The 27,491-nt window shown below is 40.6% G+C and overlaps 1 protein-coding gene across 3 annotated transcripts; it reads left to right on the top strand.

Moving 5' to 3' along the window:
- The first annotated feature begins 322 nt into the window (after positions 1-322).
- Positions 323-25,894, top strand: traf3ip1 (TNF receptor-associated factor 3 interacting protein 1). Of its 3 annotated transcripts, XM_030080660.1 has the most exons (17): positions 323-564; positions 3,220-3,288; positions 9,836-9,997; positions 11,234-11,362; positions 11,899-12,378; positions 12,475-12,549; positions 13,131-13,151; positions 13,445-13,468; positions 13,916-13,991; positions 14,367-14,387; positions 14,895-14,979; positions 15,852-15,944; positions 16,264-16,405; positions 16,506-16,542; positions 16,685-16,761; positions 22,447-22,664; positions 23,195-25,894. In XM_030080660.1, the coding sequence occupies exons 1-17, from the start codon at positions 442-444 to the stop codon at positions 23,358-23,360; spliced, it is 1,998 nt and encodes a 665-aa protein (XP_029936520.1). In that variant the 5' UTR covers positions 323-441; the 3' UTR covers positions 23,361-25,894. The 3 variants fall into 3 exon arrangements, with proteins under 3 accessions (XP_029936520.1, XP_029936521.1, XP_029936522.1); XM_030080661.1 differs by lacking the exon at positions 13,131-13,151 and having other exon boundaries at positions 442-564; XM_030080662.1 differs by lacking the exons at positions 13,131-13,151; positions 13,445-13,468 and having other exon boundaries at positions 442-564.
- Positions 25,895-27,491: the final 1,597 nt, after the last annotated feature.

The raw sequence follows: 27,491 nt of genomic DNA, 5'->3' as shown, positions 1-27,491 counted from the left end.
AACTGGAATACTTAACTCAACATTTAACTGGAAAGTATGGAGTGTGTGTGTGTGTGTGTGTGTGTGTGTGTGTGTGTGTTTGTGTGTGTGTGTGTGTTGTTAGAGTTATGGACATTCCCATGATCATAGACGTGTCATTGAATTAGATCCACTGCACCCTCAGAATGAATCTATCTATCTATCTATCTGTCTGTCTGTCTGTCTGTCTGTTTATATGGCTGTGTGTCTGTCTGTCTTGTTAGTAGTTGCTATGGCCACAAGCGGTGCTTAGCAACCGTACGACTTTGGCGCAGGCGCATTCTTCATTAATGATGCACTGTGGGATTGCAGAGTGTTGACATAGTAACAAGCGAGAGAGCCTCTGTTTTCAATTCTTATTACTTTTCTTCTGTTTCCGTTTTAAAATAGCGTTACTTTCTCAGGACAACTTCGACTGCTGCCATGAACGAGGCAGTGGTGAAGAAGACCCAGGACACGCTGGGCAAGGTGATAAAGAAACCTCCGCTCACGGACAAACTGCTTAGCAAGCCGCCGTTTCGCTACCTCCACGACATCTTCAGCGAGGTGAGCCGCACCAGCTAACGCTAGCTAGCCAGCTAGCTGGCAACTTCATTTCTCCTCAGTGACCCAAGATGAGGAGCTTTATGAGACTTCAGAAGTTATTGGGTCAATTAAAATCATAGACCCACCAACTAAATAGTCTCTATAGTCAACTATGCGAACCAAAAGGCGGTGTTGCAAGTTTTTTTTTTTTAAATCACCAGCCTATTAGCTTAGCTTGATTAACGTTACAGTAGTTTGACGATAGACGTTGATTAGCTAGATTTCTTTTATCGATTACCCCCAGTCTGTCAGAAAGGTCTGTCAGCGAGCTTGCTGTTAAATGTTTGGTAGCATACATAGTTAGTTAGCTAGCTTGCTAACTTAGTGTTCTGGGCTAATTAGCACAGCTATGTAAGCGTCACCGAGCCAGCAGCGTCGTCTTGTTGCTAGGCACGACCTGATTCTGTACAGCCATCAACAAACAGACCATGTTAACTGGCTGGTAGCTGCACCCTCTGGTTAATTTAAACTTGAACCGTGTTCTGTTTTGAGTGGCGTATACTTTATATAACCCTTAGCCCAGTGTTCACTGAATCAGACAACACCGAGTGGCTAATGTCTGATTTCTCTTCGTCACGCTGAGATCACTGATGCTAAGCAGCTTATCTAAATGCAGCTGAGTTGTTTGATAGTAAACGAGGCCTCCTGTGACGTTGTTCTGTAAAAATCACCAAGTGGTTGTGAAATGCTGTTCTTAGATTTTTCATGTCTAATACAAACATGCTTACAAAACATGTGAAGGCTCATACCCATGACTATGAAAGTACTTGAAGCCTGACCCGGACGGGTTCATTTGTGATTCTTTGGCAGCAGGGATCAGCACAACAACATGCTGCTGCTGTTGTAGCAACCTCTCCAGTGAGGAGCAGCTGATGTGCACATCTGGGTCAGCTAGGATTGGCATATAGGTGTGAACACTACTGCATCAGGACAGTTTAGACAGTGTGAGGAACATTTTCAATCACAGCCGACTCTGAGTCACATCATGTAGATAGGACCCTCTTCATATTGTTTAATATATTAGACCTAGGTGTTATTCAGGAGACAGGGCTATTGTCTTATAAAAGGGTGATAAAGACTGAGTTTGTTGCCTTCATTGTTAATGTTGAAGGTACTTTCATTTGAGCGGTTAAGTGGGACACTCAACCTGTGTATTCATGGGCTTTTTGGTTACAGCATGTATTTAGTTATATTCAAAGTCACAATTTAGTTGACTGATTAGTTTATATTATTATCAACAGAGTAACAGCTTGATCACATGGATGGGTGGTCAAGTGGCGTTTCCTAGTGGAAAAGTCATCCATCCAATAAACCTGACTGCACTTGAGTGTACGATGTGTCCCAAGATACTGGCTGGGAGTTTCTAAAGAGATTATCCAAGCAAACCAGAGTGACCAAGCCACTGGTTAATACTAGTGCGATATTGACAACACCATACCAACAGCAGAGATAATTTGACATTAAGGTAACAATATAATTTAGGGAAAAGTAGAATAAATGTGGAGCAAATCTAGCAACACCCCCAAGCCACAAGTGTTAAATGAAACAACAGAGGAAACATTAGATCAGCTCTCTCTCTTGAGAAGTCATGAGCTTGCCCAGTGTGTTGTGATTGCACTAAGGTTGGTCACATTAATTTGACTGTATTTATAGACTCAGAAACTCCCATTTTGTTTTTTATTTCAGGTGCCGAGCAATTTCTGTTGAAAAACATAGAATCTACTTGGCTGTTTTTTTTTGTTTGTTTGTTTGTTTTTTGTTTTTTGGAAAAAATAAGTGTTTAGGCCTGCCTGAAAACCTACATGATAACTGCATGAAAACCTTAGGCCTACTGTGTTGCTGTACAGACACACAAAACCATTTGCCTTTACAGGGTCAAGCATAGTGAAATCTGTCTTGCTCTTCCAAGCAGCAATGAGGTGTCATCCTGTCCCCTCGATCTGTTCGGTAGTCTCATCTTTCACTGTAGACTCATGTATATTTGATAAAGTGAAGCATGTCGGCATGTGTGACTCTTTTTCTTTGATTAGCAATGTGTGTCTCACTACAGGAATTAGCTGTCCAACAGCTTTAGATAAGTAGATTTTCACAAATCAAAGTATTAAGTCCAGAGGTTGTCTGCTATGGCCACAGAGTCATTTTGTAGCCCTTGCGAGCCAGTTAAATTAGGTATTTGTCTTTTTTTGTATTCCTTCTGCTATAGTGCAGGACCTCAGCAAAATATTACTTCTGCTACAAATTAATTGTTTTAACATGAATTACCTCTAGAATAAAAAAGACAAATGCGAGTAGTGTTTGAATTGATGTTTTGTATCCAAACAAGAATATTGGTAGCAGTACAGTCTGCATTAGAAACATTACTGGCACCAAAGCAACTGCTGATGTGTCTCCAGTATAAAAAAATACCCACAAGCACCACTGTTACATTGTGTGTAATCAGATCAACATTTCATGGCTAAGAACTTGGTCTATAGCTGCCACTTCCATCTGATTCTGCACTGTAAAGCCTAATGGTGGTTTCTCAGCGTGAACTGATAATTTGATTAATATGATTTTTTTTGTAATTTAACTTGTCTGACAACTGAATGTCCCATCTGTATTTGTGCCCACTAACAGGTGATTAGGACCACTGGTTTCATGAAAGGCCTATATGGAGAGAATGAGATGAAGTCAGATAATGTTAAGGTAAGCTAACAGCATCTTTTCACATTAGTGGTCACTAGTTAGTGGTCTTTTCAGACCACTAATGTTCACTGTTAAAAGCCCAATTCATGGTTGTTGTGCAGCACTCCCATCTCTCCAGTCGCCACTCCAGCTCTTTCTGTTTTATGTTGTGAATACTTTGGGGTACATGTGAGCAGAGGAGACTTCATCTTGTGCACATCAATTACTTAGGGCTAATCTGGGCTGCAGACCACTGTAGTTACAAATATGTACAAATGCAGTGGGTGTGAGAGGAGTACCCCCAGAGTAACAAAACCGAAACATTTGTGTCGTCATTTCCTGCACAGCCACAAGAGACCTGCTCTCAACATTGATTGAGGTTTGGAGCTTTAATTTTAGCTTGTTACTGTTCTGCTTGGGCTGCCCTTACACTGTGTCCAGTTCATTGTTTGACTTAATGTCTAGCCCAAAGGAGGAAACAGGAGCATCTCCCCTCCTCCTCCCTCAGTAGCTGCCACTGAGGAGCTCTTAAACAAGGCATTGTAACACCTTTGTTAAAGTGTATTACAGTATAAATGTCAAATAGGGCAGTGATGAAAAACAGTTCGTGAAGATTCATAGTGTCTACACTTTATATAGATCACAAAGTTTTCAACTGTATCAGACGTGTGACACGTCACACACCACCTAGTGACACCTCTGATGAAGGCGGAAGCTTACCGCCGAAACATGTAAGGTAAGAAGAAACCTGTTTCTTGTCTGATACAGATGAAACTTTGTGAGTGATGAAAAACATAATGCATGTCCAATAAAGATGCGTTTAATTTGCAAATGCAGGAGACCCTTCTAAGTACACAGGTGGGGGGGTGGGGTACATGCATGATTGGAGTGAGTTCAGCGGCAGTTAAAAACTTGTGTTTACACCAAAATGCTGTGGTAGCTCAGTATTCTTGTAACTAAAGGAATCGATGAACATAAAAATGCATAACTCGTGTCAGATTATATCCTGCCATGTGAATGTACAGCACACCATCAAGTTACCTCATGCTTGTTTGGCTTCTGCCTTGGTGTTTGGTATAGAAGTGTGCACTGCATTTCCCTCATGCAGGGCTCTTGGGGCTCTGAGATTCCCCTAAGCAGTATGCACTGCAAAAAGCATTGCACAAGGCGAACAAACACACAGATCCTGGCTCTTAAAGAGTTCCTGAGCACTTTATAAAGTTAAAATTATATATGCTGAGTAGCTACTTCAAATAATTTATCATAAAGTGTGTTATTATTTCAGTTTGTTCTGTCAGGTTCATGTTCTTTATAGTGCTCACTGTTTGACACTGAGCTGCTGCAGTGAGCTGGTAGGGGTTACAAGTCTTGTTCAAAGCCATCTTGACAGTAACTGTTGAGGAAAATTAGATGCTTTACTCATTCATTTTCCTCATCCACATTATTCCAGCTGGTACTTCAGATCAGTGTTCTTTCAGTCACAGTCATTCAAACCTCTAGCCTACTGCCACCCTAAAACTGATATCAGTCAACTGGGAGACCATTTTCTCATTTCATCACTCCTTGTCAAATAGACCCTGTCTCAACCTGGTATTAACATCTGTCCTGAGAAATCCGATCACAAGCTGAGACTTCCAGTTACAGGTGTAAACAGCAGCAATGTGTCCTCAGTGCATCTTCAGATCCAATGGCTGAGGCTACATTCGGAGGTGGCCTGGGAGGCTTGTGTCCACATTGCACATGTCTGTTTACACTTCTAATGACACTTTGTAGGACCACCTACGAACCTGATGTCCTCTGTCTTAAGCTCTGGTCCAGCCCAACACTCCTGACACCAGCCAGACCATCGCTTTTCCAATAGAAAAAAATATCCTGCTTGACTGTCCAGTAGGGTTTCAAAGGGGTGAAAAATTACTGGTAAATTTCCAGATGCTTTCCATGGGAATTTAAGCCGGGGAAATTCAAAAATATTCCAAGTTGGAAACTTTCCATTGGGTTTAACGGGAATATATGGGTATTAATGGCAATATACAGGAATTAGGCTAACTGTACATTTGGGGTACTTTATGCAAACTGTATCATATACAAACAACATTTTGTATTGTCATAAGCAGACATGCGTGCAAAATTATACAAATTTAAAAAATATAATTTTTGACCTTGATTTATTAGTGAGTAGAACTTTAATTGAAAAAAAAAACCTGAATGTTGAATGAAATAAACACCCTCAAATATAAATACACTCACATATAGATATATAGATATAAAAAGATATGTATATGTGTGTATGTGTATCTATATCTATCTATCTATCTATCTATCTATAGGTATATAGATATATCTATATATAGATAGATCAAATTAACACATTTTGTTAAATGCCATTATATTTGTCTTTTTGCATGGAAGTAGGACTGGAAAAGTCAGAATTTCATTGTATGGTCTTGTTTTACTGTGAATATGACTCTCTCTCTCTCTCTCTCTCTCTCTCTCTCTCTCTCTCTCTCTTTCTCTCTCTCTCTCTCTACCTCTCTCTCTCTCTCTCTGTCTCCCTCTCTCTCTCTCTGAAATGATATGTGTTATTTACATATAGAGCAGGAAAGTGAGATCCGATCACAAGTGGGCAGGTGAGACGTATGCGGAGATGCATTTTAATGCTAGGTCTGAAAGCTGTCCACTTGTGTTTGGATCCCCAAAGATGCATTTTAATACCAGGTGGGAACAGGGCCATAGTGTTCCCCTGCCACAGATACACATCCATCTCTGTGTATTTGTGTGCATCTGTACAGAATATGCATGCATGTGCTAAGCAGCAGCCTTGCTTGAGTGTGAGAGCACTTGGTGTGGCATGGTACACTCTGTGCTGGTGTAGGTGTTTTGGTAAGGGTAATCTTACACACTGCCTGTGTGATACTACACTTTCTGGGCCAGAGGATCTGGCAAGGCATGGCTGAGAGGTGTCAGAACTCCCGTTCACAGTCTGAGAGCTGACCCCAAATCAATACTGGACAAGGGGAAGCCAGTTTGGAAGGAGAGACAGCGACTGCACAGCCTTTAAATAGCTAAGAAGCCTTTATTTAAATGGAAAAATAATTTTTGAATGTTTTGTTTTTTGTTTTTTTGTTTTTTTGAATGTTAATGCTGGAAGCCTATGGCTGAAGCATGTTGGATGTTTTTAATATTCAATGGTAAATTTGCCATTTGAAGGCTTTTTAACTGTTTTGTGAAGAAGAGCTGCTTTGGAGAGTTTTGTTACACATTTTAATAGATTTGTAGTCAGAAAACTCCTCTGTAACTCATTTTCCTGCTAATAGTACAACCTCATTGTCCTGTTTTGATTTGCCTTGGTTTTATTTATTTACTAATCTAGATATAGAATATCTGAATAGCTGAAATAAAATGGTTGAAGATATCACAAATAAACACTTTTTTCCATTGCTTTCATCATAACATAACAACGTCAGGACAGATAAAGCACAATGTAGATGGTATGCCCTGAGGTGGAGGCATAATTTGTAAGATGAGAGAGGAATGGTTTAGAGGGGATAAAATGAGGTCAAGCACCTAGCAAAGCTCCCACACCTGATCCCCCTGCCGATGTGGTAGCCAGGGATGGTAGGTAGCGGAGCTGTTGGCACTCCCATTGTTGCTCCTGAATAGTATGGAGAACAGACAGAGACGTATGCATGTAGTATTCACATTCTCCACTATCTCTTGTTTCTGGCTATATAGACCCACATGCGTACCCTCCACGCCTCTCACTCAGCCCACATACAACCTGCATGGATACAGTTTTCTTTTGAATGGGATTTTGAGATGTGATAACAATTACATAAAATTTGGATTTTAGAAAATGACGGTGATCTCACTTATTTCTGCCAGGACAGTTGGACAGGGGCATGTTTTTGCCCCAGTTATCATTGAATTTGCACTGAGCTTTGTGGAAAAGTAGATCAGGAGAAAAGGAAAAATTGATTAATTTTCCACAGTGATTGGCCGGAGGGGGCTGTAGCAGTCAGCATGGGGTTATATTAAAGGGATATAATGCATAATGCATAATTTTTGTATCAGTTACTCACTGTGCGCTGCCTTCAGTCCCCGATGAGGAAAGTTTTACTGGCAAGCCTTCATGGTAAACTCATATTCCAAAAAACTCTAGCCATCTCTGATCAAATGGAAAAAATGGGGTCAGTAATTTTACAATTTTACAGCAGCAAACCGCTATCAAAAGTTTGGTTTAAAAATGAAGGCTTGCAAGTAAAACTTTCTTCATACGGGATTGAGAGCAGGACACAGTGAGTACTTGATACAAAAATTATGCAATATGGGTGAAGCATCCTTTGAAAAGACATAATTTCCAAATGGATTCACGTAATACCATCAAGCTTTGCAGGATATTTAGGATATTTCATGTACCATTTTAGTGAAACAAGATGGTAATGGGACATGGAAGAATTATTAACTTCTGGTGAAAATCCAACACATTGAGCTGGCATATCTTTACAACTGTATAGTGCTGTAATACTAGAGTGCATACCAGAGTGGAGCAGTGTTGCTTATGTGTATTGTGGTTGGATTGTGGTTGGATCATAACGTGAGGCTGGTTATTTCCACATGTGGTTTTGAATATATAATAGTGATGAAAGCAATCTGAGCAAAATCCAATTTTCGTGTGTCCACCCAATGCTTAATACATCCTGGTGTAACTGGGTTGTAGAAATATCACTGAAATGACCAAGTGCAGCAGTAGCCTTAGACACAGATACTACAGTGACTTTCCAATAAGTCACAGTCCCACTGGCTGAAAAACATGCTATTATCAGTGGCTTCACTAAACACCATTTACTCTAAGATATTTTCTGTCTTAGAGAGTTACATCCGTGTTGTTGCAGAGTTCTAGAAATCCCTCTGCAGGTGCATGCTACTGAATAGAAATGTAACAGAAAAGTGATCAACATTGCAAAGGCCAGGGGAGGCTGATGTCAGCTGTTATAGAGAAGGGCTAGGTGGTTGCACCAGCTACAAGCCCTCACGTTACACACTTGGCAGGCTTCTCAGATACAACATGCTGATACACTAGAGATGCTACTTAGCTGGGTCATTGACTGAGTGTTTGTCTAGTCTGCTATAAATCCTGTTTTTGTGCTTGCATTTGAGTTATCTCCATGACAGCTCGAGGATTGAATCAGGAGCTCATGCACAACATAAAAATTGAAAGAAGATATAGCACTAGTATAATATTTATATAAGTTTGTCCTTGCTGACACCGTAGTTTAAACCCAGTTCCTGTTCCAGTTGAGAGTCTCCACTCATTACACCACAGCGTTGTCCCAAAAAGGATGATGTACCGCCAGGATTTGTGCTTGGATTGCTGGATTTAACATCTAGAAAGCTAACCATCAGACCATGGGAACATTTTAATGAGTTCAGTTACTTTTATAGTGGGTCTGCAAAATTTTCAGGACTTGTACTTAAATTATAACTGGTTTGAGTAGGTCAGGAAAGGGAGGAAGCAGAGTTATCAATGTGCTCACCATCACAACAAAAGAAAGGAAAATCATCAAGCTGCTCTCTGTTGGTTGCCATCCAAGTTAAGCAACAATGGCTTGATTTTTTTTTTCTTGCCATTGTTATTGTATTTTTTTAAATTACAAAAATGCATGCATTAAACTTGATAAGGGTTCATTTTCTGTACCATTTCAATGATTATTTTCTATAGCAGTTGTCATATTGTTTGTTTTTTTTTTTTACTTGTGAACTGCTTGTTCATAACATCTAGTCAAATAAGCTGTATTTGTGACAGCAGAAATGAATGATTTTTTTTTTCTATAAATGGACAGAATCATCATTGGTTGTCACACAGCAGCAGATTTAAGCCAGATACTTCATGTAGGCTAATAATCATACGTTCTGACTGTCAGGTGCACGCACTGCTCAGACCACATCACATCCCATTTAGATAGTCATAGAAATAATAATAAAAAAAAATACAGTGTCCCTGCACAATTAAACTTGTATATAGTATGTCACACATTGTATTAAGTTGTTTGTGACTTTCAATTTAATGGAAAAGTTGATGTGCAACTACAATTATTTTACACATTCATAAATTATGACCCGCAGCTGCAAATTGTAAAGAATTTGCAAAACTCTATAGATGTGCGCATGTGTTAATTTGCAGATCCTTCATATATTCTAAACTGTTGATGGATCTGTGTGTGTGTGTGTGTGTGTGTGTGTGTGTGTGTGTGTGTGTGTTTTCAGAAATGGAAAGAGCATTCATGTACAATGGGTATGTCTTGAAACATTTGTGGACACACTTGGAAGCTGATGTGGCTCTGTTTGGCTTACAAAAGGAGTCAACTACAATTATCTAACATTAACAACATGAAGCCCACAAGGGAAAATAAATGGAAATGCACATCTCAGGGGTTCAGTTACCATTCAAAACTGTGCTGGAAAAGTAACTCCCATTTGGGTTTCTTTACCCACTGCAGCTGCCTCCTACCTTTCAGCCCTCATGGTCTCTTTTTCTTTGTCTCCCCCCTTTCTGTCTCCCTCTTTCTAGGATAAGGACTCTAAGATAGCCTTCCTTCAGAAGGCTATAGATGTGGTGATACTGGTGAGTGGAGAGTCCCTGACAGCCAAACCAGCACGCATCGTCGCTGGCCATGAGCCTGAGAAGACCAATGAGCTGCTGCAGGCCATCGCCAAGTGCTGCCTCAGCAAGGTCTGTCTGCCTAGAAAGATACACTCAGCGTCACAGCCCGGCTCCTATGCTGCAAGAAGGAACGGAAGACTAGATGAGTTTAGGCTATAGCAAAACATTTTTTTTTACAAAAAAATAATAAATGTTAAAATCAGCGATGCAAGTTTGTGTATATGTGAAATTGGGTTCAACCAACAAAAACAGAGCACCCGTGCTCATGTCACCCACCTATGTAAACGCATACAATTATGGGACTACATAAATTCACATACAGTTTATTTTTCATGCAAGACTGTGAAATTCTTGGGAAAATGTTCTAACTTCAGGGAGAACTTTGAAATATTCTAATTGAACTCTGGGGGCAGTGTAAACAGATGAATTGGTGTCAGGGGAATGGTTGTTTTTAAAGACTTCAAGTAAATATAACACATCTGCTTGGCAGCTAGGCAGGATGATTTTATGTCATGTAGAAACTTATTGGCTATTCTAAATTCTTCCTTTCTGAGAATACTTAACCTTCAGTTACTTTGTTTTCTTCATGGATTCGATACCTCAGACATGAATGGATGATTGAATGGATGAATGAATGAGTTATTGGAGACATATCTGGTTATAATCATATTTAATGTACTGTTTGCTACAAAAGTATTAGTTTTGCAAGATATAGCTAGTCAAGATAAACTCAATGATGCAATAGTTAGTTAGAGTCAGGCAAGCCAAATGATCAAAGATGTGCTGTATCTTCGCTGACAAAGAGTTTGAATGATATTGGTCACTATGATAACTCCTGTGGTCACATGGGATCTCATTAGCCAACTTTATTGTTATTATTAGCTCTGATGTACCTTTTATCTTATTATGTACTTTGAAGAAAACTTGAGAAATTTAGAAGCTCATTGGGTAATGCACCATGGACCAACTTGCCTCACTCTCAGTTATGATAAAGTATTCATTCTTTAAGGGGAAATTCTCTTTTGGATTGCCCCATCCCTCTATAAGGGGGTCAAAGTGCAGGGTCAGCCACAGAGTAGCACCCTGCAGGTAGAGCAGGTAGAGGTTCACTGTCTTGCTCAAGGACACTTAAGTGTGGATGGTTTCCAACATTGGCATGAAGCTGTGTCTTCGATGTGAATCACAGTCCTCCTAAGCACTACAACGCCCTACTGCTTTAACATTCATACTCATAAGAGTGATGACCAGCAACACATTTATTACTGCAACATTTAATGGAATAGCTCTCCTGCATTTATTCTTTAGCTATCCAGTGAGGATGCAGTGAAGCGAGTGATTTCAGGAGACAAGCTGGACTCCAAGACCAAGGCCAGCACCTCCAGGTCCCAGGACAAGGAGAACAGGGAAGGACGTGAACGTCATCGTGACAAAGAGGTGATGAAACCTCAGTCCAGGTTTATGAACTCACTCAAAGCACGACTGTTGATTGGGTCATGTGTATGTCCTATGTATGTGCAATATAGTCCTTTTCTGAGTGAGGCTGATGTGTGACAAGGCACCAGGCTTCTTTTGGATGTCATTTTTCTTTGCTCTAAAATGCCAGAAGAAATTTAACATTAATATTTTCAGCGCATTTTCTGTTGAAAGAGACTGAACTTTTCCTTTGTGTGAATGCAGTTTATTGCTGATGAGACACCTGATTGTCATATGCTAATATTGTGTGTGCAGAGAAGGAAACAACTTTTAAATTTGCAGGACAAGGTGAATAGTAAGTCCCAGAAATCACAAGAAGCTTTAACTATTTTACTGCTCAGGTTTGTTTTTAAGTAAAATAAGGCCTCCAAATGATGGTAGGTTTCTGCATAAGTGGCTAGGATGTATAAACTTCCCAGCCACAGGCAAAAATTACTCAGCACTTAGCTGGTGGCCGGTGTTAATTTCCTACCCTGTGTGGGTGTGAACTCTTTCAGGAGAGGAAGGAAATCACAGAGCGCAGTGGGAGCCGGGACCAGAAAGACCCCGACCAAAACAAAGACCAGGATAGCCGTCGGAGAGAGGGAGAAAAGGAGCACCATCGCGACGGCGAGCGTTCTGATAAGCACCATCGCAGTGAACGGGACCGCGACAAGGACAAGAGCCGGGACCGGGAGCGAGACAAGGACAAAGGACGAACAAAAGACAGGGACAGGGATCGAGACAGAGAGAAAGACAGGGAGAGGGAGAAGGGCAGAGAGAGGGATCGAGAAAGGGAAAAAAATAGAGAGACAGAGAAGGACAAGGAGAGAGACAAAGACCGTGAAAGGACGAGAGACAGGGATTCTTTCAGAGACCGAGACCGCGAAAGGGACAAGGAAAAGCGAAGAGACAGATACAAAGAACGGGAAAAGGACAGAGAACAACACAAAGAAAGTGAAGAGAAGGGCAAAACTCTGGAGAAAGGTGACAAGAAGGTAATGTCACAGAGTATCAGTCCCACAAATAATTGCATTGTCAGCCATTATTTGAATTCTAAGTGTATGTGTCTGTGTATTTGTGTGTGTGTTTAGACCAGAGGATCAGAGCAAACACAGCAGAAGCCAAACCCCGAAGAGCTCAGCAAAACAGCCAAACCTGCACCAGCGGTAAATGCTCTCCTTTAAAGTTACTGTTCTGTTACCTCTACAGATCTATATAACACTTGGGTTATTTGTTTTTTTTTTTATGTCCACAATTCTGTCATGGTAGACTTTTTAATCGAAAGGTATATCTTGACAACAGACTAGTTCATCTTGGCCACAGGTGTGAAATCACATTACATTGAAATATATTACATTTCATATAAAATGAGTACTGTAATTCTTGTAGATAAGACATACATAATTTCATTGGGAAGCTTAACAACACTGTGCTGTACATTGCTGTAAAACCTAGATTATGCCCTTTTTTAGCCTCACAAAATTTGTATTTTGTAGTCATTTAGAATTTTACAGCTCTTTCAAAACAAAGGGGTCCACAAGCCCCAAATTGGGCGGCCCTGCTCTAGGCCTTCAGTTTAACTTAACCATATCACTATATTTGCTCCTCTTTTTTGGTGGAAGTAGATACATTTTAGATAGCTCAGTGCTGAAACTTGTGATCTTATTGAAGCTTGTGATCTTACTTGTGATCTTGGCAAATTACTTACCAGTTAATTTCCTAATGTTGTGCCTCTCATTCTCGGAAGGACCCAAACTCAACTGAAGAGGTATCCTTCCCTGCCAAAACACAATCGAAATAAAATTAGATTTAGACATTTAGATTTTAATTACGGGTAATACTAGTGTGTAGTGACTACTCTTAACTGCCTGGAGGTGGCTGGCTTGGCTTAGTGCTAAATAAATATGGCTGCATTTAAATTTGAGTGCACCTGCGGAAAAAATATTGCCTGCAACTGTCCAGCAATGCCTTTACTCTCTGCCCTTGCTTTGTTTTCTGTGTGATTTATAGATGTGGCTCCTTAGTGATTAGCCTAATCGTGTTTTTTCTTTACCTGTATAGCCAGCAGAAACAGTTGAGAGTCAGGTAACAAGTTATTTTTTTTAATAATAGTATGATAGAGGTGTACATTTATTTTCTTTTGACTCACAAGTGCATTTATATTCACTTCATTACCAACATTAAAATTCTAACATTTTAATAATGAAGAGGTCTGATAGTATGTGTCTTTAACAAGAAAGGTGATTCAGCATGTCTGTCTGAGCTGGGACTTATTTTTGCTATACCTCAAGCTTGCCTGTAATAACCCGCAGATGTAGAAAGAGAAAATAGTCAGCAAGACTTGCTGTGTGTTGATCTGTCTATATAATCTGTTCTCTTTTTTTATACCTTTCTCTGTTACTTCTATTTTAGGACAAGAAAGCCTTGAATAAGTTAACATAACAGAAGACTGTTAATGAAATGATTTCTCCAGATTTCATTTCTTATTATCTATAACTGTCTTTTTTTTTTATTTTTCCCCCTCTCTCACAGTCTAACAGTCCAGCCAGGATACCTCGGCCTTCATCTGCCAAAGGGCAGAGGCGAAGGCCCAAAGTTGGAGGTCAAGGTAAAGCTGTCAACTTCTACTGCTACTTTACCCTACAGCAACAGTATGTGGCACATTTGACATGGTCCACATAAATCTAATTTGTTATGACATTTTTCACTATGACTATGACTATCCAGGTTGATTGGAAGGATGGCATCTTTCCATTCCTGCTTTGCTTATCTGTTAAAATCATTGACAAGTTGAATATTAAGAAAAAAATGTCTCCATAAAAATATCCTCTTAAGGGGGCCAATTTGCTCAAAAAATATCAAAATATTGGCACCTTTTCATGTCACTACATATTAGGCTAATGCTTCACAGGCCATTAAGCACTGTGTTTGTTTGGAGAGGAAGCTAACAATGCTCAGTGTATTTGTGCTCTCTCCTCTACAGATGAATCTGACAGTGAGGGAGGTAAGTGTCTGACTCTTTCTCACTCAAGTACTCAGTAAAATGGGGAAATTGGCCATGATGTAAAGAACATTTCACATCACTAAACTCGCATGACACTTATACAATTAAACACTGAAGTGTTAAATTCATCAAAATAGATCAGTACAATCACATTAAAATACATGTTGGTAGGCTTCATGTCCGCAGGACAATTATGATTCAGATAAGAATTCCCCGTAAAACTGCCCCTAATTAGTGCGATACTGAGCTATTGAATTCCGCATCTACTACCCACTGTGTAAATAAAAGACACATCCAAGGCTAGGTGACCTATAAAAATTTGATTTGATTACAATTACTGTAGCAAAATATTACCACTTATGATTTAAGCTCCTTAGTGAGGGATGCGGTGAGCACAATCAGTCATTAAGTGATGGAGTGATTCATGTAGTGATGACTGACAAAGATCTTGTGGGTTGAAGCATTTGAGTGTTGAATAGACAGCCAGTTACCGTTATCCATTCCCAGATGGAGATACGCCGACCCAGAAGCCTGTTCCCTTGGAGAATGGAGACGCCTCAGACTCAGCTGTGCCATCCCACATGGCCCCCAGGTCTGAACACTGGACACTGACTGACACTGGACACTGACTGACTTTGCACACACATTGTATAGGTTATTGTTCAAGTCTTTCCCATGTTTCTTTTTATCAATGTAGAGGGTAAGGATCATTTTGGCTTGCTCCTAGGCCTATTTCAGGATCACTACTAATAGGTGCTGTTAAAGAATGGTCTTTATTTTGATATCTATCACATGATTATGAATAAGTCTTTTTTAATAACACCTGCACTAAACCTAGCCAGCAGGCGTGTTGTATTTGCTATTGTTTGCATTCCACAGTGATAAAATGGTTAGTCTTTATCCAGTTTAATCGAACTTGGAAGGTTGGGGTCAAATCAGGTCACTATTGAATGTTTTTCAAATTGGTCTAAGGCCAAGGTAACACATAAAAGTTTGTCATATGATAATATAAGAAGCATATATACCAAAAGTTGGGCAGTCTGAATGTTAAGGCCGGATGATGACCTTTCTTTTTATTCACTTTTTTCTGAACTGTGGCCAGCCGCTGCAGCTAAGTGAATGTAAAGGAAACACTGGACAGAATTACTGCTGAAGCTGCAGTAAAAAATAAAATAGAAAAATCAGCATTTGCACAGTTATTTTGGCAATCAAAATAGTACAAATAGAGCTATATTACTGCAATTTATATCTTACTGTAATTTTGAATTTATCTGAGAGTCTCTTACAGACTCAGTCAGTGAGACTGTCTCACAATGGTTTGGTAAATTAAAGGGAACAAAGAACTTGGCTCGTGAAACAACATGAAGAGAACAGTTTGGGAAAAAATAACACACATATTTTGCTCTGAAATTTGTTATCAGTGTAATAACTGATTTCAATATGTATGATCTCTCCTTCCAACAGCAACAGGAGGATACCGCGGCCCAGCAGTGCTCGTCCAGCCCCTCCCCGGGTCAAGAGACAGGAGAGCTACACAGATGCGATCCCAGCCGAGAGGTCACATACTCTCTAACAGAACATAGTCACTAATGTCATAGGTCATTCATGCTAGTGAGGACCCTAGCTTCCACCTATTGAAAACCTTCCCCAGGCTCCAACTACAACTTTTTTCCTGCTAAAATGACAGTCATTGTCAATACTAATCGAACCAACTGGAAGGACTTTGGATGAAATATAGTGCTTGTGATAGTGGAGCAAATCTAACCAACCGACAGTTACTTTGTCCACAAAATGGCACATTATTTTTTCACTATCAGATGCATCATCAGCTTTGTGTTAGAAAAAATGAGGAATAAAGTCTGTGTCTTTCTCCCAGGTTGGCCAGTGCCAAGCCCACAGCACCAGTCATCATGGAGGGGAAGAAGCTCTCTGAGGATGAGGAAGATGAGGATGAGCAGTTTCTCGTGGAGGAAGCCGCTCCTCCACCTCCAGACATGCCTGAGATGGACATGGAGCAGGTAAGTGGCCAGATATTGCCTCTAACAGCAAATTGTTCGTATTTTATGGATAAACATGAGCCTGGGATAGTTATCTCCAGATTTTTTTTTTCTGTTCCAGGAGTCCACACAGGAACTAGACGTTGAAGAGAAACATGGTACACAGTCATATTTCTCTGTTCCCCCTATATTTGTTTCCCTCTTATTGAGTTTTGGAAAAGGCATGCTTTACCCTCTGCTTGCAGTCAAGGCAGCTGGCGGCGTGAAGAATCTGATCTCTCACTGTTCCTCTCTCTGTAGGCGGACTTGTGAAAAAGATCCTTGAAACAAAGAAAGATTATGAATCATCGCCATCTTCCCCAAAGTCTAAAGAACAGGTAGGTGCAATCCTAGCAGTAGTTCTCATCCTTCTCCAGCAGAGGGCCATATCAACCCAGCCCTTATTCCTCTGTGTTTCACAGCTCACGATAAGCCTCTCCATCAGTGTTAAAATTATTTCTGGAAAGTCTGCTCCCTTGGGCCGGCATTTTGACCACGTTGCAAAGCCCTGAGCAACACAGGTTATTATCAAAAGAAAGATATTAGCAAATGGAGTGGATAGGTGTAATTGCAATGCCTCGAAACCCACAGAAAATGTTCCCTTTCAGTGAAGTTGAAGGACTAATAACAACCAAACAAGCAAGTATGGTTTCTAACAGACCACACACAATTGACGCACACATCAAGATGTCTGGAGCAAAAATAAGCTTGTTTTCTAGGGCTCAGATAGAGTTGCACCATATCTTAAATGTACTTAAAAGATTCTTGATTATAGGTTTTTCTGCTCCACTATGTTCAATCTTCAGTGCCTTGGGAACTAGCTTTCAGGGCAATTGTTTAGACTGTTCACTCGCCCTTGCCACATGTGGACTTACGACAGCATTAGGTAATTGCGGAAAAAGGACCATGTACAACCAGTTTTTTTTTTTTTTTCTGACAGTGGTTTTCAGCCCCGCTATACTTTGTGGTTGAATATCCTCTATGAAAACAATACACACACAGTGGCTTGGTGTTCCAGTAAAGTTCCTTGAATATGATCTCTCCTTGGTTTCCCAACTGTAAATGCTTCACAGCCACATTTTATATTTGGTAGATTTTCAATGACAATGAATCCACCACCCCCATTCCAAAGTGATGCATTGCTGCTCATATTGCATCCATTCCCTCTACTGACTTATTTGTCAGTCAGTCATCATCAATATTTGGAGGGTGAATCAGTGTAAAGCTTGCAGTCTGGTCCATACTCCAGTAGTGTGGAGTAGCATATACCATGTGCTTTGGGTGGTCCACACCACCAAAGCATATTCTTCCTGCATCCCTGCCCAGCTGACCACCGTGACTCTGATGGATGCACTGTTTTGGCCTGTCACTCATGCAGAAACGTCCCCAGTCAATCCCCTTTTAACCGTGACCTCAGCCCCCATCCTTCATCGCTCACACTGGTGAGGTTGTTTCAGCTCAGCCACTGAAATAGCTTGCTGGAATAGTTTTTGTAGGACAACAGCTACACTTGATTTACAACTTACTTTAATGTAATTTGTGTTCAACACTATTCACCTCATGAATTTCCTATTCACCTTAAGAACATTTGACAAGATTTTTTTAAGTAAACACCACACACATACAAACCCTAAAATAGCTTGCCTATTTGGTGCAGTTTGAGGACAGCCTTAAAGGTTTATCTTAATTTGCTTGATGCAGGCTCCTTAGTTTTCAGGGGTTTAAAGCCCTAATTTCAGGGTATCATGTATGGTCTGCATTGGCAGCTTGGAGCACTCTACCTTTGTACACCCTGAATAGGAGGTATGCCTGCACATAGGAACTCTTCAGTGCCCCCACCACTCAACCATTATTGGCCTTGCCTCGTCAGCTGTATAAAGGACTATAATGACTTCCTTCCTGACATGAAAGGGTGGAGGGGTCAGGGTAATGGAGTCGTTTTTTTCTTGTAATTATGGTAAAACATGGAGGGTTAAAAATGTAAATATTGAGCTTCCCCATCCTATGTGGTATGACAGGTTTGAAATTTTAGCTGGCACAGTTAATTTTTTTAAACTCTGATGTTTATCAAAACACGGTATCTTTTAATGAGTCACAATCCCTTTGATTTATGATTGAACTTCACGTTCTGTCCAACAGTGTTTGGATCATTTTGTACAGAAATCTAGTTTTTAGCTTATCCCTTTTGTAACTTCTGTACTTTGTCATTTATGCCTGCCTGATTTCATTTTGTTATTGTTAATGCCAGTGCCTGCTCGCCGCATTGCTACACTGATGTAAATAAAAGCCAGTTTTGAACAGTTGGACTGATTGTATTTTGCCATATCCCTCCACATTGTGTGTGACCAAAGAATTTTCTGTATATTTATGGGGACGACCTTCCTCATGACCCCTCAGCGCAATTGTATATTATTCCAAGATACTTCTTGGAGGGCGTCTTTCTATTTAGACAGAATCTGCCCTTTGCAGCAGCTGCGTTTTCATAAGAATTTTTTGTGCTCCCTTTTTCCCTTTTCTTTACCCCCATCAAATTAGCCTTGATGAAGGTTTGTAATGTATAAATAAACCCTGTGGCACACAAATGGATGGCTGTTGAGTGAGAGTCACGGAGGAGAAGGGCCAGAATACTCTCTGCAGAATCGTCAGGAAAATAAATATTCCTCCCTGCAGGCCCCTGTGTCTTCATAAACATCCAGCGTTTTTGTGGAAACGTAAGGAAATGACCCTGTGGCATTCCATTAGCCGTATTGCTTTTGTAGAGGCCATGTCGACATATCAGAGGTACTGGGGCAGGTTTATGAGGAATACCTGAAGAAAGCTCTATCTGATATTAAGCCAGACCTTAGCATTGACAACACATTTTGATTGTAATCATGACCATGGCTTATAACAAGAGGAATCCAAACATATCGTCTTCAAACGCTAAGAAACCCAAAGCGCTCAAGTTGCCTCTCCCTCAAAACTTATGAATGACGAACCACCCTGCTGTTTTCAGTAATAAAATTTCTTATTGTCTGTTACTTTCTAGTGAAGCTGGTTGTCCCCCTAGAGGTTTCCCTTTGGTTCAGCTCAGGGCCCAGGTTGGTGATCTCAGCTGTCACCCCAAGGGGCTATAGTGACCTTGTAACAACATCCTGTAACCTCCCTGGCCCTGAGCGCTCAGCTTCTCTCCTCACCTCACTGACTCTCAGCTATTTTTATGATCTGGCTGGATTTTTGTATGGCTTTTTTTGAAAAATAGCAAGGAAGTCCGAGAACAACCCCTTCACTGATTCTCATCCTGAAATGTATTGCTCTCTGGCGCAGGTGTGAGACAAACTGCAGTAACTCCAGTATCACTCTGTAAAAACTCTAAGGATGTGCATCAGTGTTTCCAAATGGACAGCAGTAGCCAGGAGGAAGATTGTTCCCAGAAAGTGTTTCATCTTTCTGTCTCTGTGTGACTTTCAGTTATCTTTTACATTCGGTGACCAACCATAGCTTTTCTCATACTGGTGATGATGAGAGAGCAATTCACTAAAGTTTCTCTAGAGTACTGGTCCTAAAATATTAGGAAAAAACCTTTGCCTACTAAACCTGATGCTGACATTTGAGCTTGCCGTGCATGTGCCACAACGTAACTATCACTCACATAACTTATATGTGGTCAACATGGCTTTCACGGTTTGTAAATTTGTCAATCAGCGTCTTATTCTGCCTAAAAGGAAGTTGATCTGTCAGCAGCATGGAATGGATGAATTGGGCTTCTCTCACCATGATGGAAGTTACTCTGTATCATGAACTAGTTCAATGGCAGCTAAATTAAACTTCTTAATTAATGATACCCAATACCCAAGAGGTTGCTAGGCTGCTGACAGGTTCCATGCGTGCAGCCCATTTTTCTTGTCAAAGGTTACTTTGAAGAATGTTTTTCTCTCGCCTCTCAGCAGGTCCCTATAACCACCCCATAAATCACATGTTGCATGCATTTCCTAATTTAGCTGATTAGGCATGTGATGACTAGATGAATTCCACATTGCAGTGTAACTTGCACTGCTGCAAGTGTTAGGATTTCAGTCTGTGGAAAAGGAAAAATTCAACCCAAATGTATTTATGAAGCACTTTTTACTAACATATTAGTTGCAAAGAATTTTGCAGAACAATGGAGGACATAAATACTGATGAAAACAAGATTTAAAGCATAAAGATCCAACACTTCACAAATTTCAAGAACATTTCCTAGCAGGCAAGCCACCTGCTCTTGCCAGCACTGGCCAGAGGCACCTCTGCCTGTCTTACTCCCTTGGCTTCCATTGGTTTCTGAGATAATGGGAAAACCTGTCCTCCTTCGTCCTTTCTAACCTCCCCTCCACCTTCTCCTCCTCCTCCTCTTCTTCCTCCTCCTCAGTCACCACATTCTAAACAAATATTTTTCCTGGGATCAGGGTGAGAAAAAGGAAAACTAGCAGCATGCTGGACTTGTAGACCCCAACAGAGGCTTCTATAAAGTAGTGATTTATGTCCTCCCAGACAGAGTGCGCACAAACCGGGGGTCGTGTTTTCACTCCAGGATTTTTTATTTTCCAACAGAGAGGGAGAGGGGGCTGAGGCAGCACGGGGACGGCAAATAGAGTGAAGCCACGGGTCCTGTCTGGGCTATGCAGGCCAAACCACAGCCAGGCAAGCCGAATGAGCCGTAGAGTGTTTGTCTAGCTGCAGGGTTCATGGCGCCCAGTGGAAAGCCACCCACATTGTTGGGGGACCATTGGGCCAAGGCGTTTTCAACCCTCACACTCTTATGGCACCACTAAGCTATAAAAAAAAAAAAGAGAGAGAGATCTTGTCAGAAATTTTTGCTAGCTTCCTGAAAGGAATGAACCAACACAGATGTTTGATGTGATTTCTGCAGTGGGGTCCTGTCTAGTCAAGTTGCCTCTCAATGTTGAAATTACCAAGCTGTTTTGGTTCGTGTTAAGAGATGGCTTGATAAGGCAAGTGCACTAATATGCAGCCAGCTATGCCAAGTATGATATGTGGCCCGCTACCCCAGTGGGCAACATTGACACATGGCATGTTTAGAAGAGGAAGTTGTCATTTAGTTTACACAATGTCCCAAGTATAAGTTCTGCTGCCTCATGGAAGCAGGTGCTCCCATCTGTGGGACCGAATGACATAAATTGGGCCAAAAGTTGAACTTGAAAGGGGGCATAAGTGTAGTAGTTGTTACTCAATACTGTAGTAAAATAACCTCACTGCCACAGCCTGTTACTAAAATAAACAACGCTTCAAGACCAAGAGTGTGGGTGGGTGCTGTGTGTGTCCACTGTCTATATGCGTGCACGTAAGCCTCTGGATGGTATTAATGTGTATGTGAGTGTGTGTGTGGCTTTAGAGTTGCCTTGCATAGTGCTCTCTCATTTTATACACACACTCTCTCATGCACACTCTCGTGCATATACTCTGCAGAGCCCAGCTGAGCAAACATCCTTGGGTCAGGCCTTGCCAAGGGAGGCCCTTCCTCATACCATCCCCTCCTTCTCCCCATCAAGGGGCTGAGGGTAATTGGGATGTAGCGAAACCCCCTCAGCCACACACAGGAGGCCTTCACCAGCCAGTCAGCCAGTTCCCCTACATTAGCCAACGCAATTCAACCACCAGTTTGATCTTTATATATACAACTAGGTTGGTAGAATTCCTGCTTAACATTTTTAGCCTTGAAATCCTAAACCACTAAATGCAGCCCTGCTCTAGGTCTACGTATTTGATACTTTGCTGGCAAGGGTAGAATTCCTAAAGAGGGGTTATTATGTTTTGGTCTGAGACACAAGCGAGTTTGGTGTGTGTTTTTGTGTGCACTCTTGTTATTGTTTATTATATTTTATTATGTTAAGCAAACATAATACATTTTTAATATTTTTTTTTAAAAATATTTTGTTTGTCATGGTTTTACTAGTATTTTTGTAGGTTGAGAGCTTGCTCAGTGAGCAAACACCTTAAAAATCTTGTTTTCATCCCCCACTGAACATATTCACTGCCTCATCCAGAACTTGGTATCTGAAGCAGCACGGAAGAAGGAGCGGGACCTTGTGTCACGGGAGATAGAGCGGCTGCGCTCGTCCATCCAGACGCTGTGCTGCAGTACCCTGCCCCTAGGCAAGATCATGAACTACATCCAGGAGGACGTGGATGCCATGCAGGCTGAACTACACACCTGGCGCCGGGAGAACAAGGAGCATGCACAGGCCCTGCTGCAGGAGCAGAGGTACTGAGGATGGGTCACCTGTACACACACAAACTTTTGCCCATACACAACACAGTTGATATTGTTGAAAAATGTTCAGTCCCAGCACCACATCACATTCTCCCTCTTGCATTAGGATGTAATATTTTGATTACCTGTATTGATTCTAGTAATTTATACAATTACTTTTATTTGCTCACTTTCAGGTTGTGTAGCCTGCTTGTACATTGCACAAGGTAGTCTGCAAATGTGATGGAAGTGTTTCAGTGTTAAATTCTGAAACATCTGAATACATTGTTTTGTTGTAAACCTGTTGTTATTTCATATAGTGAGACATTGAGACCAAATATTTGAAGTAAAACAAAAGGTGTTTAAACTGTATAGAATTCTGAAGTGGAGAATATATATGTGGCAAAGCTGAAGTGGCTAATTGAGTAGACAGTAGCCAAATCATCAGTTTTTCACTAGTGGCTGTTGGCATTTTCCTACCCCGTTTTCATGGAGGGCATTGTCACCTCATGTTTGTGTGTGTCTGTCTGTGTGCACAACAGCGAGACGGACCGAGCAGTGGAGCCCCTTAAGGCCGAATTAGCTGAGCTGGATCAGCTGATCAAGGACCGGCAGGACAAGATCTGTGCTATCAAACTGAACATCCTGAAGAATGAAGAGAAGATCCAGAAAATGGTGACCGGCATCAACTTTGCGTCCAGAACCTGATATACCTTTTCCACCAGCAAAGAGCCAGGCCACCATCAATGATGCTATGGTTTCACTCTAAAAGCTGGTTGAAATGCAGACCAGTTCCTTAGTTTGAACCAGTTCAACAACCAGGAGTTTTTTGGTGGAAAAGGCATATGAGGGGAATAACAAGATCTAACATAAACCCATCTAAAAATGCACTGAAAGTTTACGGACAAAGTGGTTCTTCCTTAAAGTAAAGCTAAGAATATCTGTTTTGGAGGTGAGGTGAGGATGGGGAAAAAAACTGCACTTTCCAGGGTGTTTAGGAAAGGAGATGGGCACCCAAACACAACTAGGGTGGGAAATGAACATCATCAGTCAGAAGGTGGTAAATGAAATCTCCAAATTGTGATTTGGAGGTCCTTTTCTGATGTATTTGACTGCTGAAATGGTGAATGGATTGAGAATACTGAGATGTTCTGGCCACTGTGTCTGATGGATCAAAAAAGTTTCCTGCCCTGCACACTAACCTAACCCCATCTTTTACCGTCTCTCTGATGATGGTGCCTTTGTTTAATGGCTAATGCTAGATTGGATCAGTCAGAGGGATGACTCTCATGAGCACGATTAAGGTTAGGGTTAGGGCTGAGGTTAAAGTTAGGGCACAAATCTCATAAGAGTTTCAGAAATTGTCCCCCCAGCTGCTCCAATCTAGTACCAACCTTGTTTAATGAGCCAGTGCACAACTTATGACTTGGAAATTATACTGGTTCATTGTATGTCATGCTGCTTGAGTCCATAAAAAGTCCGACACATTTCAACAGTGAACAGACATATCCATGGAGATTTAGTTTGCTTGTCATTTTAAGACCCTTGGACCGGCTTCTCAATTGTATTTCTATATAAAGTTCATTTCAATCCAAGATAAAAACGCACACACTTCTAGCGCACAGAAAACATATTTTTAATACATATTGTTTTTCATCAGTTTACAAGCACTTTGAAAATCAGCCACTACTGAGCACAGGACCTTTTATTTTCACTAATAAGCAAGCTTGTGCTCTATTTCATTCACTCTTTTCTAAGATAATGTACCAGTGATAATAATCTTGGATTCTAGCTGTGCAACCACAGTCAAACATGCATTGAATTTGTTGCACACTTAAACAAAATGTCCTGGGTTCAGATCTGTCCTGGTGCTTTTACTGCACATCATCCCCCTTGCTCTTGGCTGTCCTCTGTTTCCACTGTCACATTTCAAGGAAATATTACCCCAATCGATCCACAGTAAAGCTGATCTCAGATTATCCAGCACATCCAACCTGATCCAAACTCTAAGCTGTGCTGTTTTACAGAACATTGTCAGCAGACTTTGTTACCGTCAACCCTCTCCCATCTGGTAATAAGCAATACATTTAGTCTTCACTGATATGATGACTGGATGCCTGACATTTCTTTAACTGTTCCACTTTTGAAGCACCACTGCACTTTGAGAAGTGTGATTAGGGGAGGCAACCATGAATACTTTTTTTCAAAGGGAAAAGTTTTGACGACACATCATTAGACAGAAAACAAATACTGTTTGTCTCTTTTTCAGAAAAATAGCTGGTTTACTTTCAGAGTGGTTAAAGGCTAAATCCGTTTTCCTCCCAGTGGACATTTAATATTGTTTCCTCGAGGTTATGTTTACCTTACAAAAGTAGCCATTGTGGAGGTCATCCTATACTGCAATATTTGCCAAACAATACTTTTTTGGAATGGAGAAACGATGTTGCAGCAGAAACATTTATTGGTAAAAGTCTTTCATGTCTTGACTGCTTTTTATGTCTTTCATGAAGTAAAAAGAAATATGATGATGTGATTGATTTGCATAGGGCCTTTTATCACTATCTTAAGGGAAGTGCTTTACAAATTTAGCTGATGTATAATGAAGCAATACCAGAGTGGTAATTACAATGAGTGAGGACAATAGAGGAATGAGACCGAAAGGAACTAGTGTCCCAGTTTTTCAATAATTCCAATAATGTCTAATGCCTTAGTCTGTGTGAAGCAAAAAGATGCAATAGTGAAAGGAGACGGTGTTTGTCCGCTATCGGTCTTTGTATAGCGACCTATCACACCGTGTGGGAAAGTACACTAAAAACAGGAGGTGGTACAGTGCATTATTTCAGCAAACAACATTTATATTATGTTATTCTTCTCCCAGACGTCACTGAGAACTACTTATGGCACCTGTTTAAAGATTACAAATTTACTATCAAGTACTCTGGTTTTTATCTTTTTATCAGTATTACAGAGAGTCCACCTAATTTTAGTTTAAAAGTTTAAAATGTTACAAGGAAAATCTTGGAGAGTGAGAACCCCATTCTTAAGTTGTTTTTTTTTTTTGTTCCCTCAATGAGAGTTTCCATATTTTTTTATGGAAGGACGATTTACACTGTAAACTATTTGTACCATATTCTCAGTCACTCTTTAAACTGTACATTATGTATATCTGGAGTCTGTATCATAGTTAAAATAATTATATAATTTTTGTAGTGGAGTGAAATAAATGATTACATTACAATAAATGTTTGTCCCATTGACTTTGTTTTTAGAATAGAAATGGAGAGTAGGAGTGACTGTGACTGAGTGCAGTCAGGAGAATACTAAAAATTCAAAGCTAATGTGAAGTAAACCTTATAATGGCAACTTAATGAGCGGCTTGGGTTGCTCCAGTTGCATTATGACCAAAATGATAAATGACTGTAGTTCGGGATGTTGACGAGTTCATGCAAAGTCTTTGTGGCATCTGGCACGCTGCGACACACTCACGAGGAGAGCCGTTTCCTTTGAAGCCGAGCCTGATGTGACATAAGCAACACATTTACATTTTCTTTTAAGACCCTTATATAACATCAGCACCAACTTTAATCTGGCAAGCCATGAAACAGCTGCACACAAAATGTATTAGGAAGGCTTAATACAGCTATTAGGCAAGATTTGAACAGAGCATTTGTGATGCAAGTCAGAGATTTAGCTGAAGGCCCCTTGCAGAGGGCATGGACACCTGCCTTAGGCAAAGACGCTGCCCTCAGTCTCAACAGTGGGATTAAAAGAGACTAGAGCACAGTGCAAGCACGGCTCTATTGTCCATCTGCGTTTACTTTTTAACTGCGGGGTTTCAGAAAGAAAACGCAAACGTCCCAACTTGACTTATGGTTTAAGACAGAGCTGCCTTTTCACTATTAAAAAGAAAGCCCCAGCTGATTTTGGCCTTTGAGTTTGATAATGGTTTGTGCTGCTAATGAGTGGCTACACGTCACCCCTTTCATGATTCTGCCTTGCGCAGTTGCCCAGTAATCCTTCCAGTATGCCACGCTGAAAGGCCCAGTCCTTTATTTCACCTTTTTTTTTTTTCATCAGAAATCCCATGATACTTTGTCAGGACAAAGCATACAGTGAGGGTCTGGAGTGGTTCATAGGTAAGGTAACGTCTCCCATATTTATACATGCTCAGAGCTCAAAGGTACAGCATCCATAATGCTCATGATTTTTCCATGATTTGAAGACACATTCCCAAATAAGAAATGAAAACAGCTACTTCATTTTCAACAACTTGTCTGCACTCGTGTCATTAGGCATTGTTTTTCTTGACCAGGTCTCACTTGATCATTTGAGATTTTAATATCATGGGACTACCTGGTTAGAGCAGTCAAAGTGCTTTGCAAAAGACAAAAAACAACCGAAAATAAATAAATAAAAATGAGGTAAAGGCACTCAAGTACTCCATTTTTGCCATGTGCAAAGTACTTTGGCTTCCCGCTTGCTCCATTTTTGGCTACCTGGTTAAATACATGTTAAATTAAATAATTAACTGAGGTTTAATGTGGGCTGGCCATTGTGAAAATCAGCATGTACAGTTTTTAGAGCTTTTGCAGACAAATTGTCAGCGGTGAAGTGGATACTATTTGTGGACAGAATGAATAAAACTGAGGCAAGTGTGGAACTAACACTGGAGTGTTAGTTGACCTGAGGCTTAACCCACTGATCATATTTGTGCAATTGGTCTCTGTACTTTCTGATGACTGTGCTCTCAAAAAATGAACTGAAAGACGTGCGGATTCATTTCCTATAATTGTTGAATTCACATCTGTTGCATCGAGCATAGCCAGATACAAGTCAGCA

Source organism: Myripristis murdjan, chromosome 21, assembly GCF_902150065.1.
Source record: "Myripristis murdjan chromosome 21, fMyrMur1.1, whole genome shotgun sequence".
Taxonomy (NCBI): domain Eukaryota; kingdom Metazoa; phylum Chordata; class Actinopteri; order Holocentriformes; family Holocentridae; genus Myripristis; species Myripristis murdjan.
Note: the sequence above shows the minus strand (reverse complement) of the source record. Positions and strands in the feature narration are given on the sequence as shown.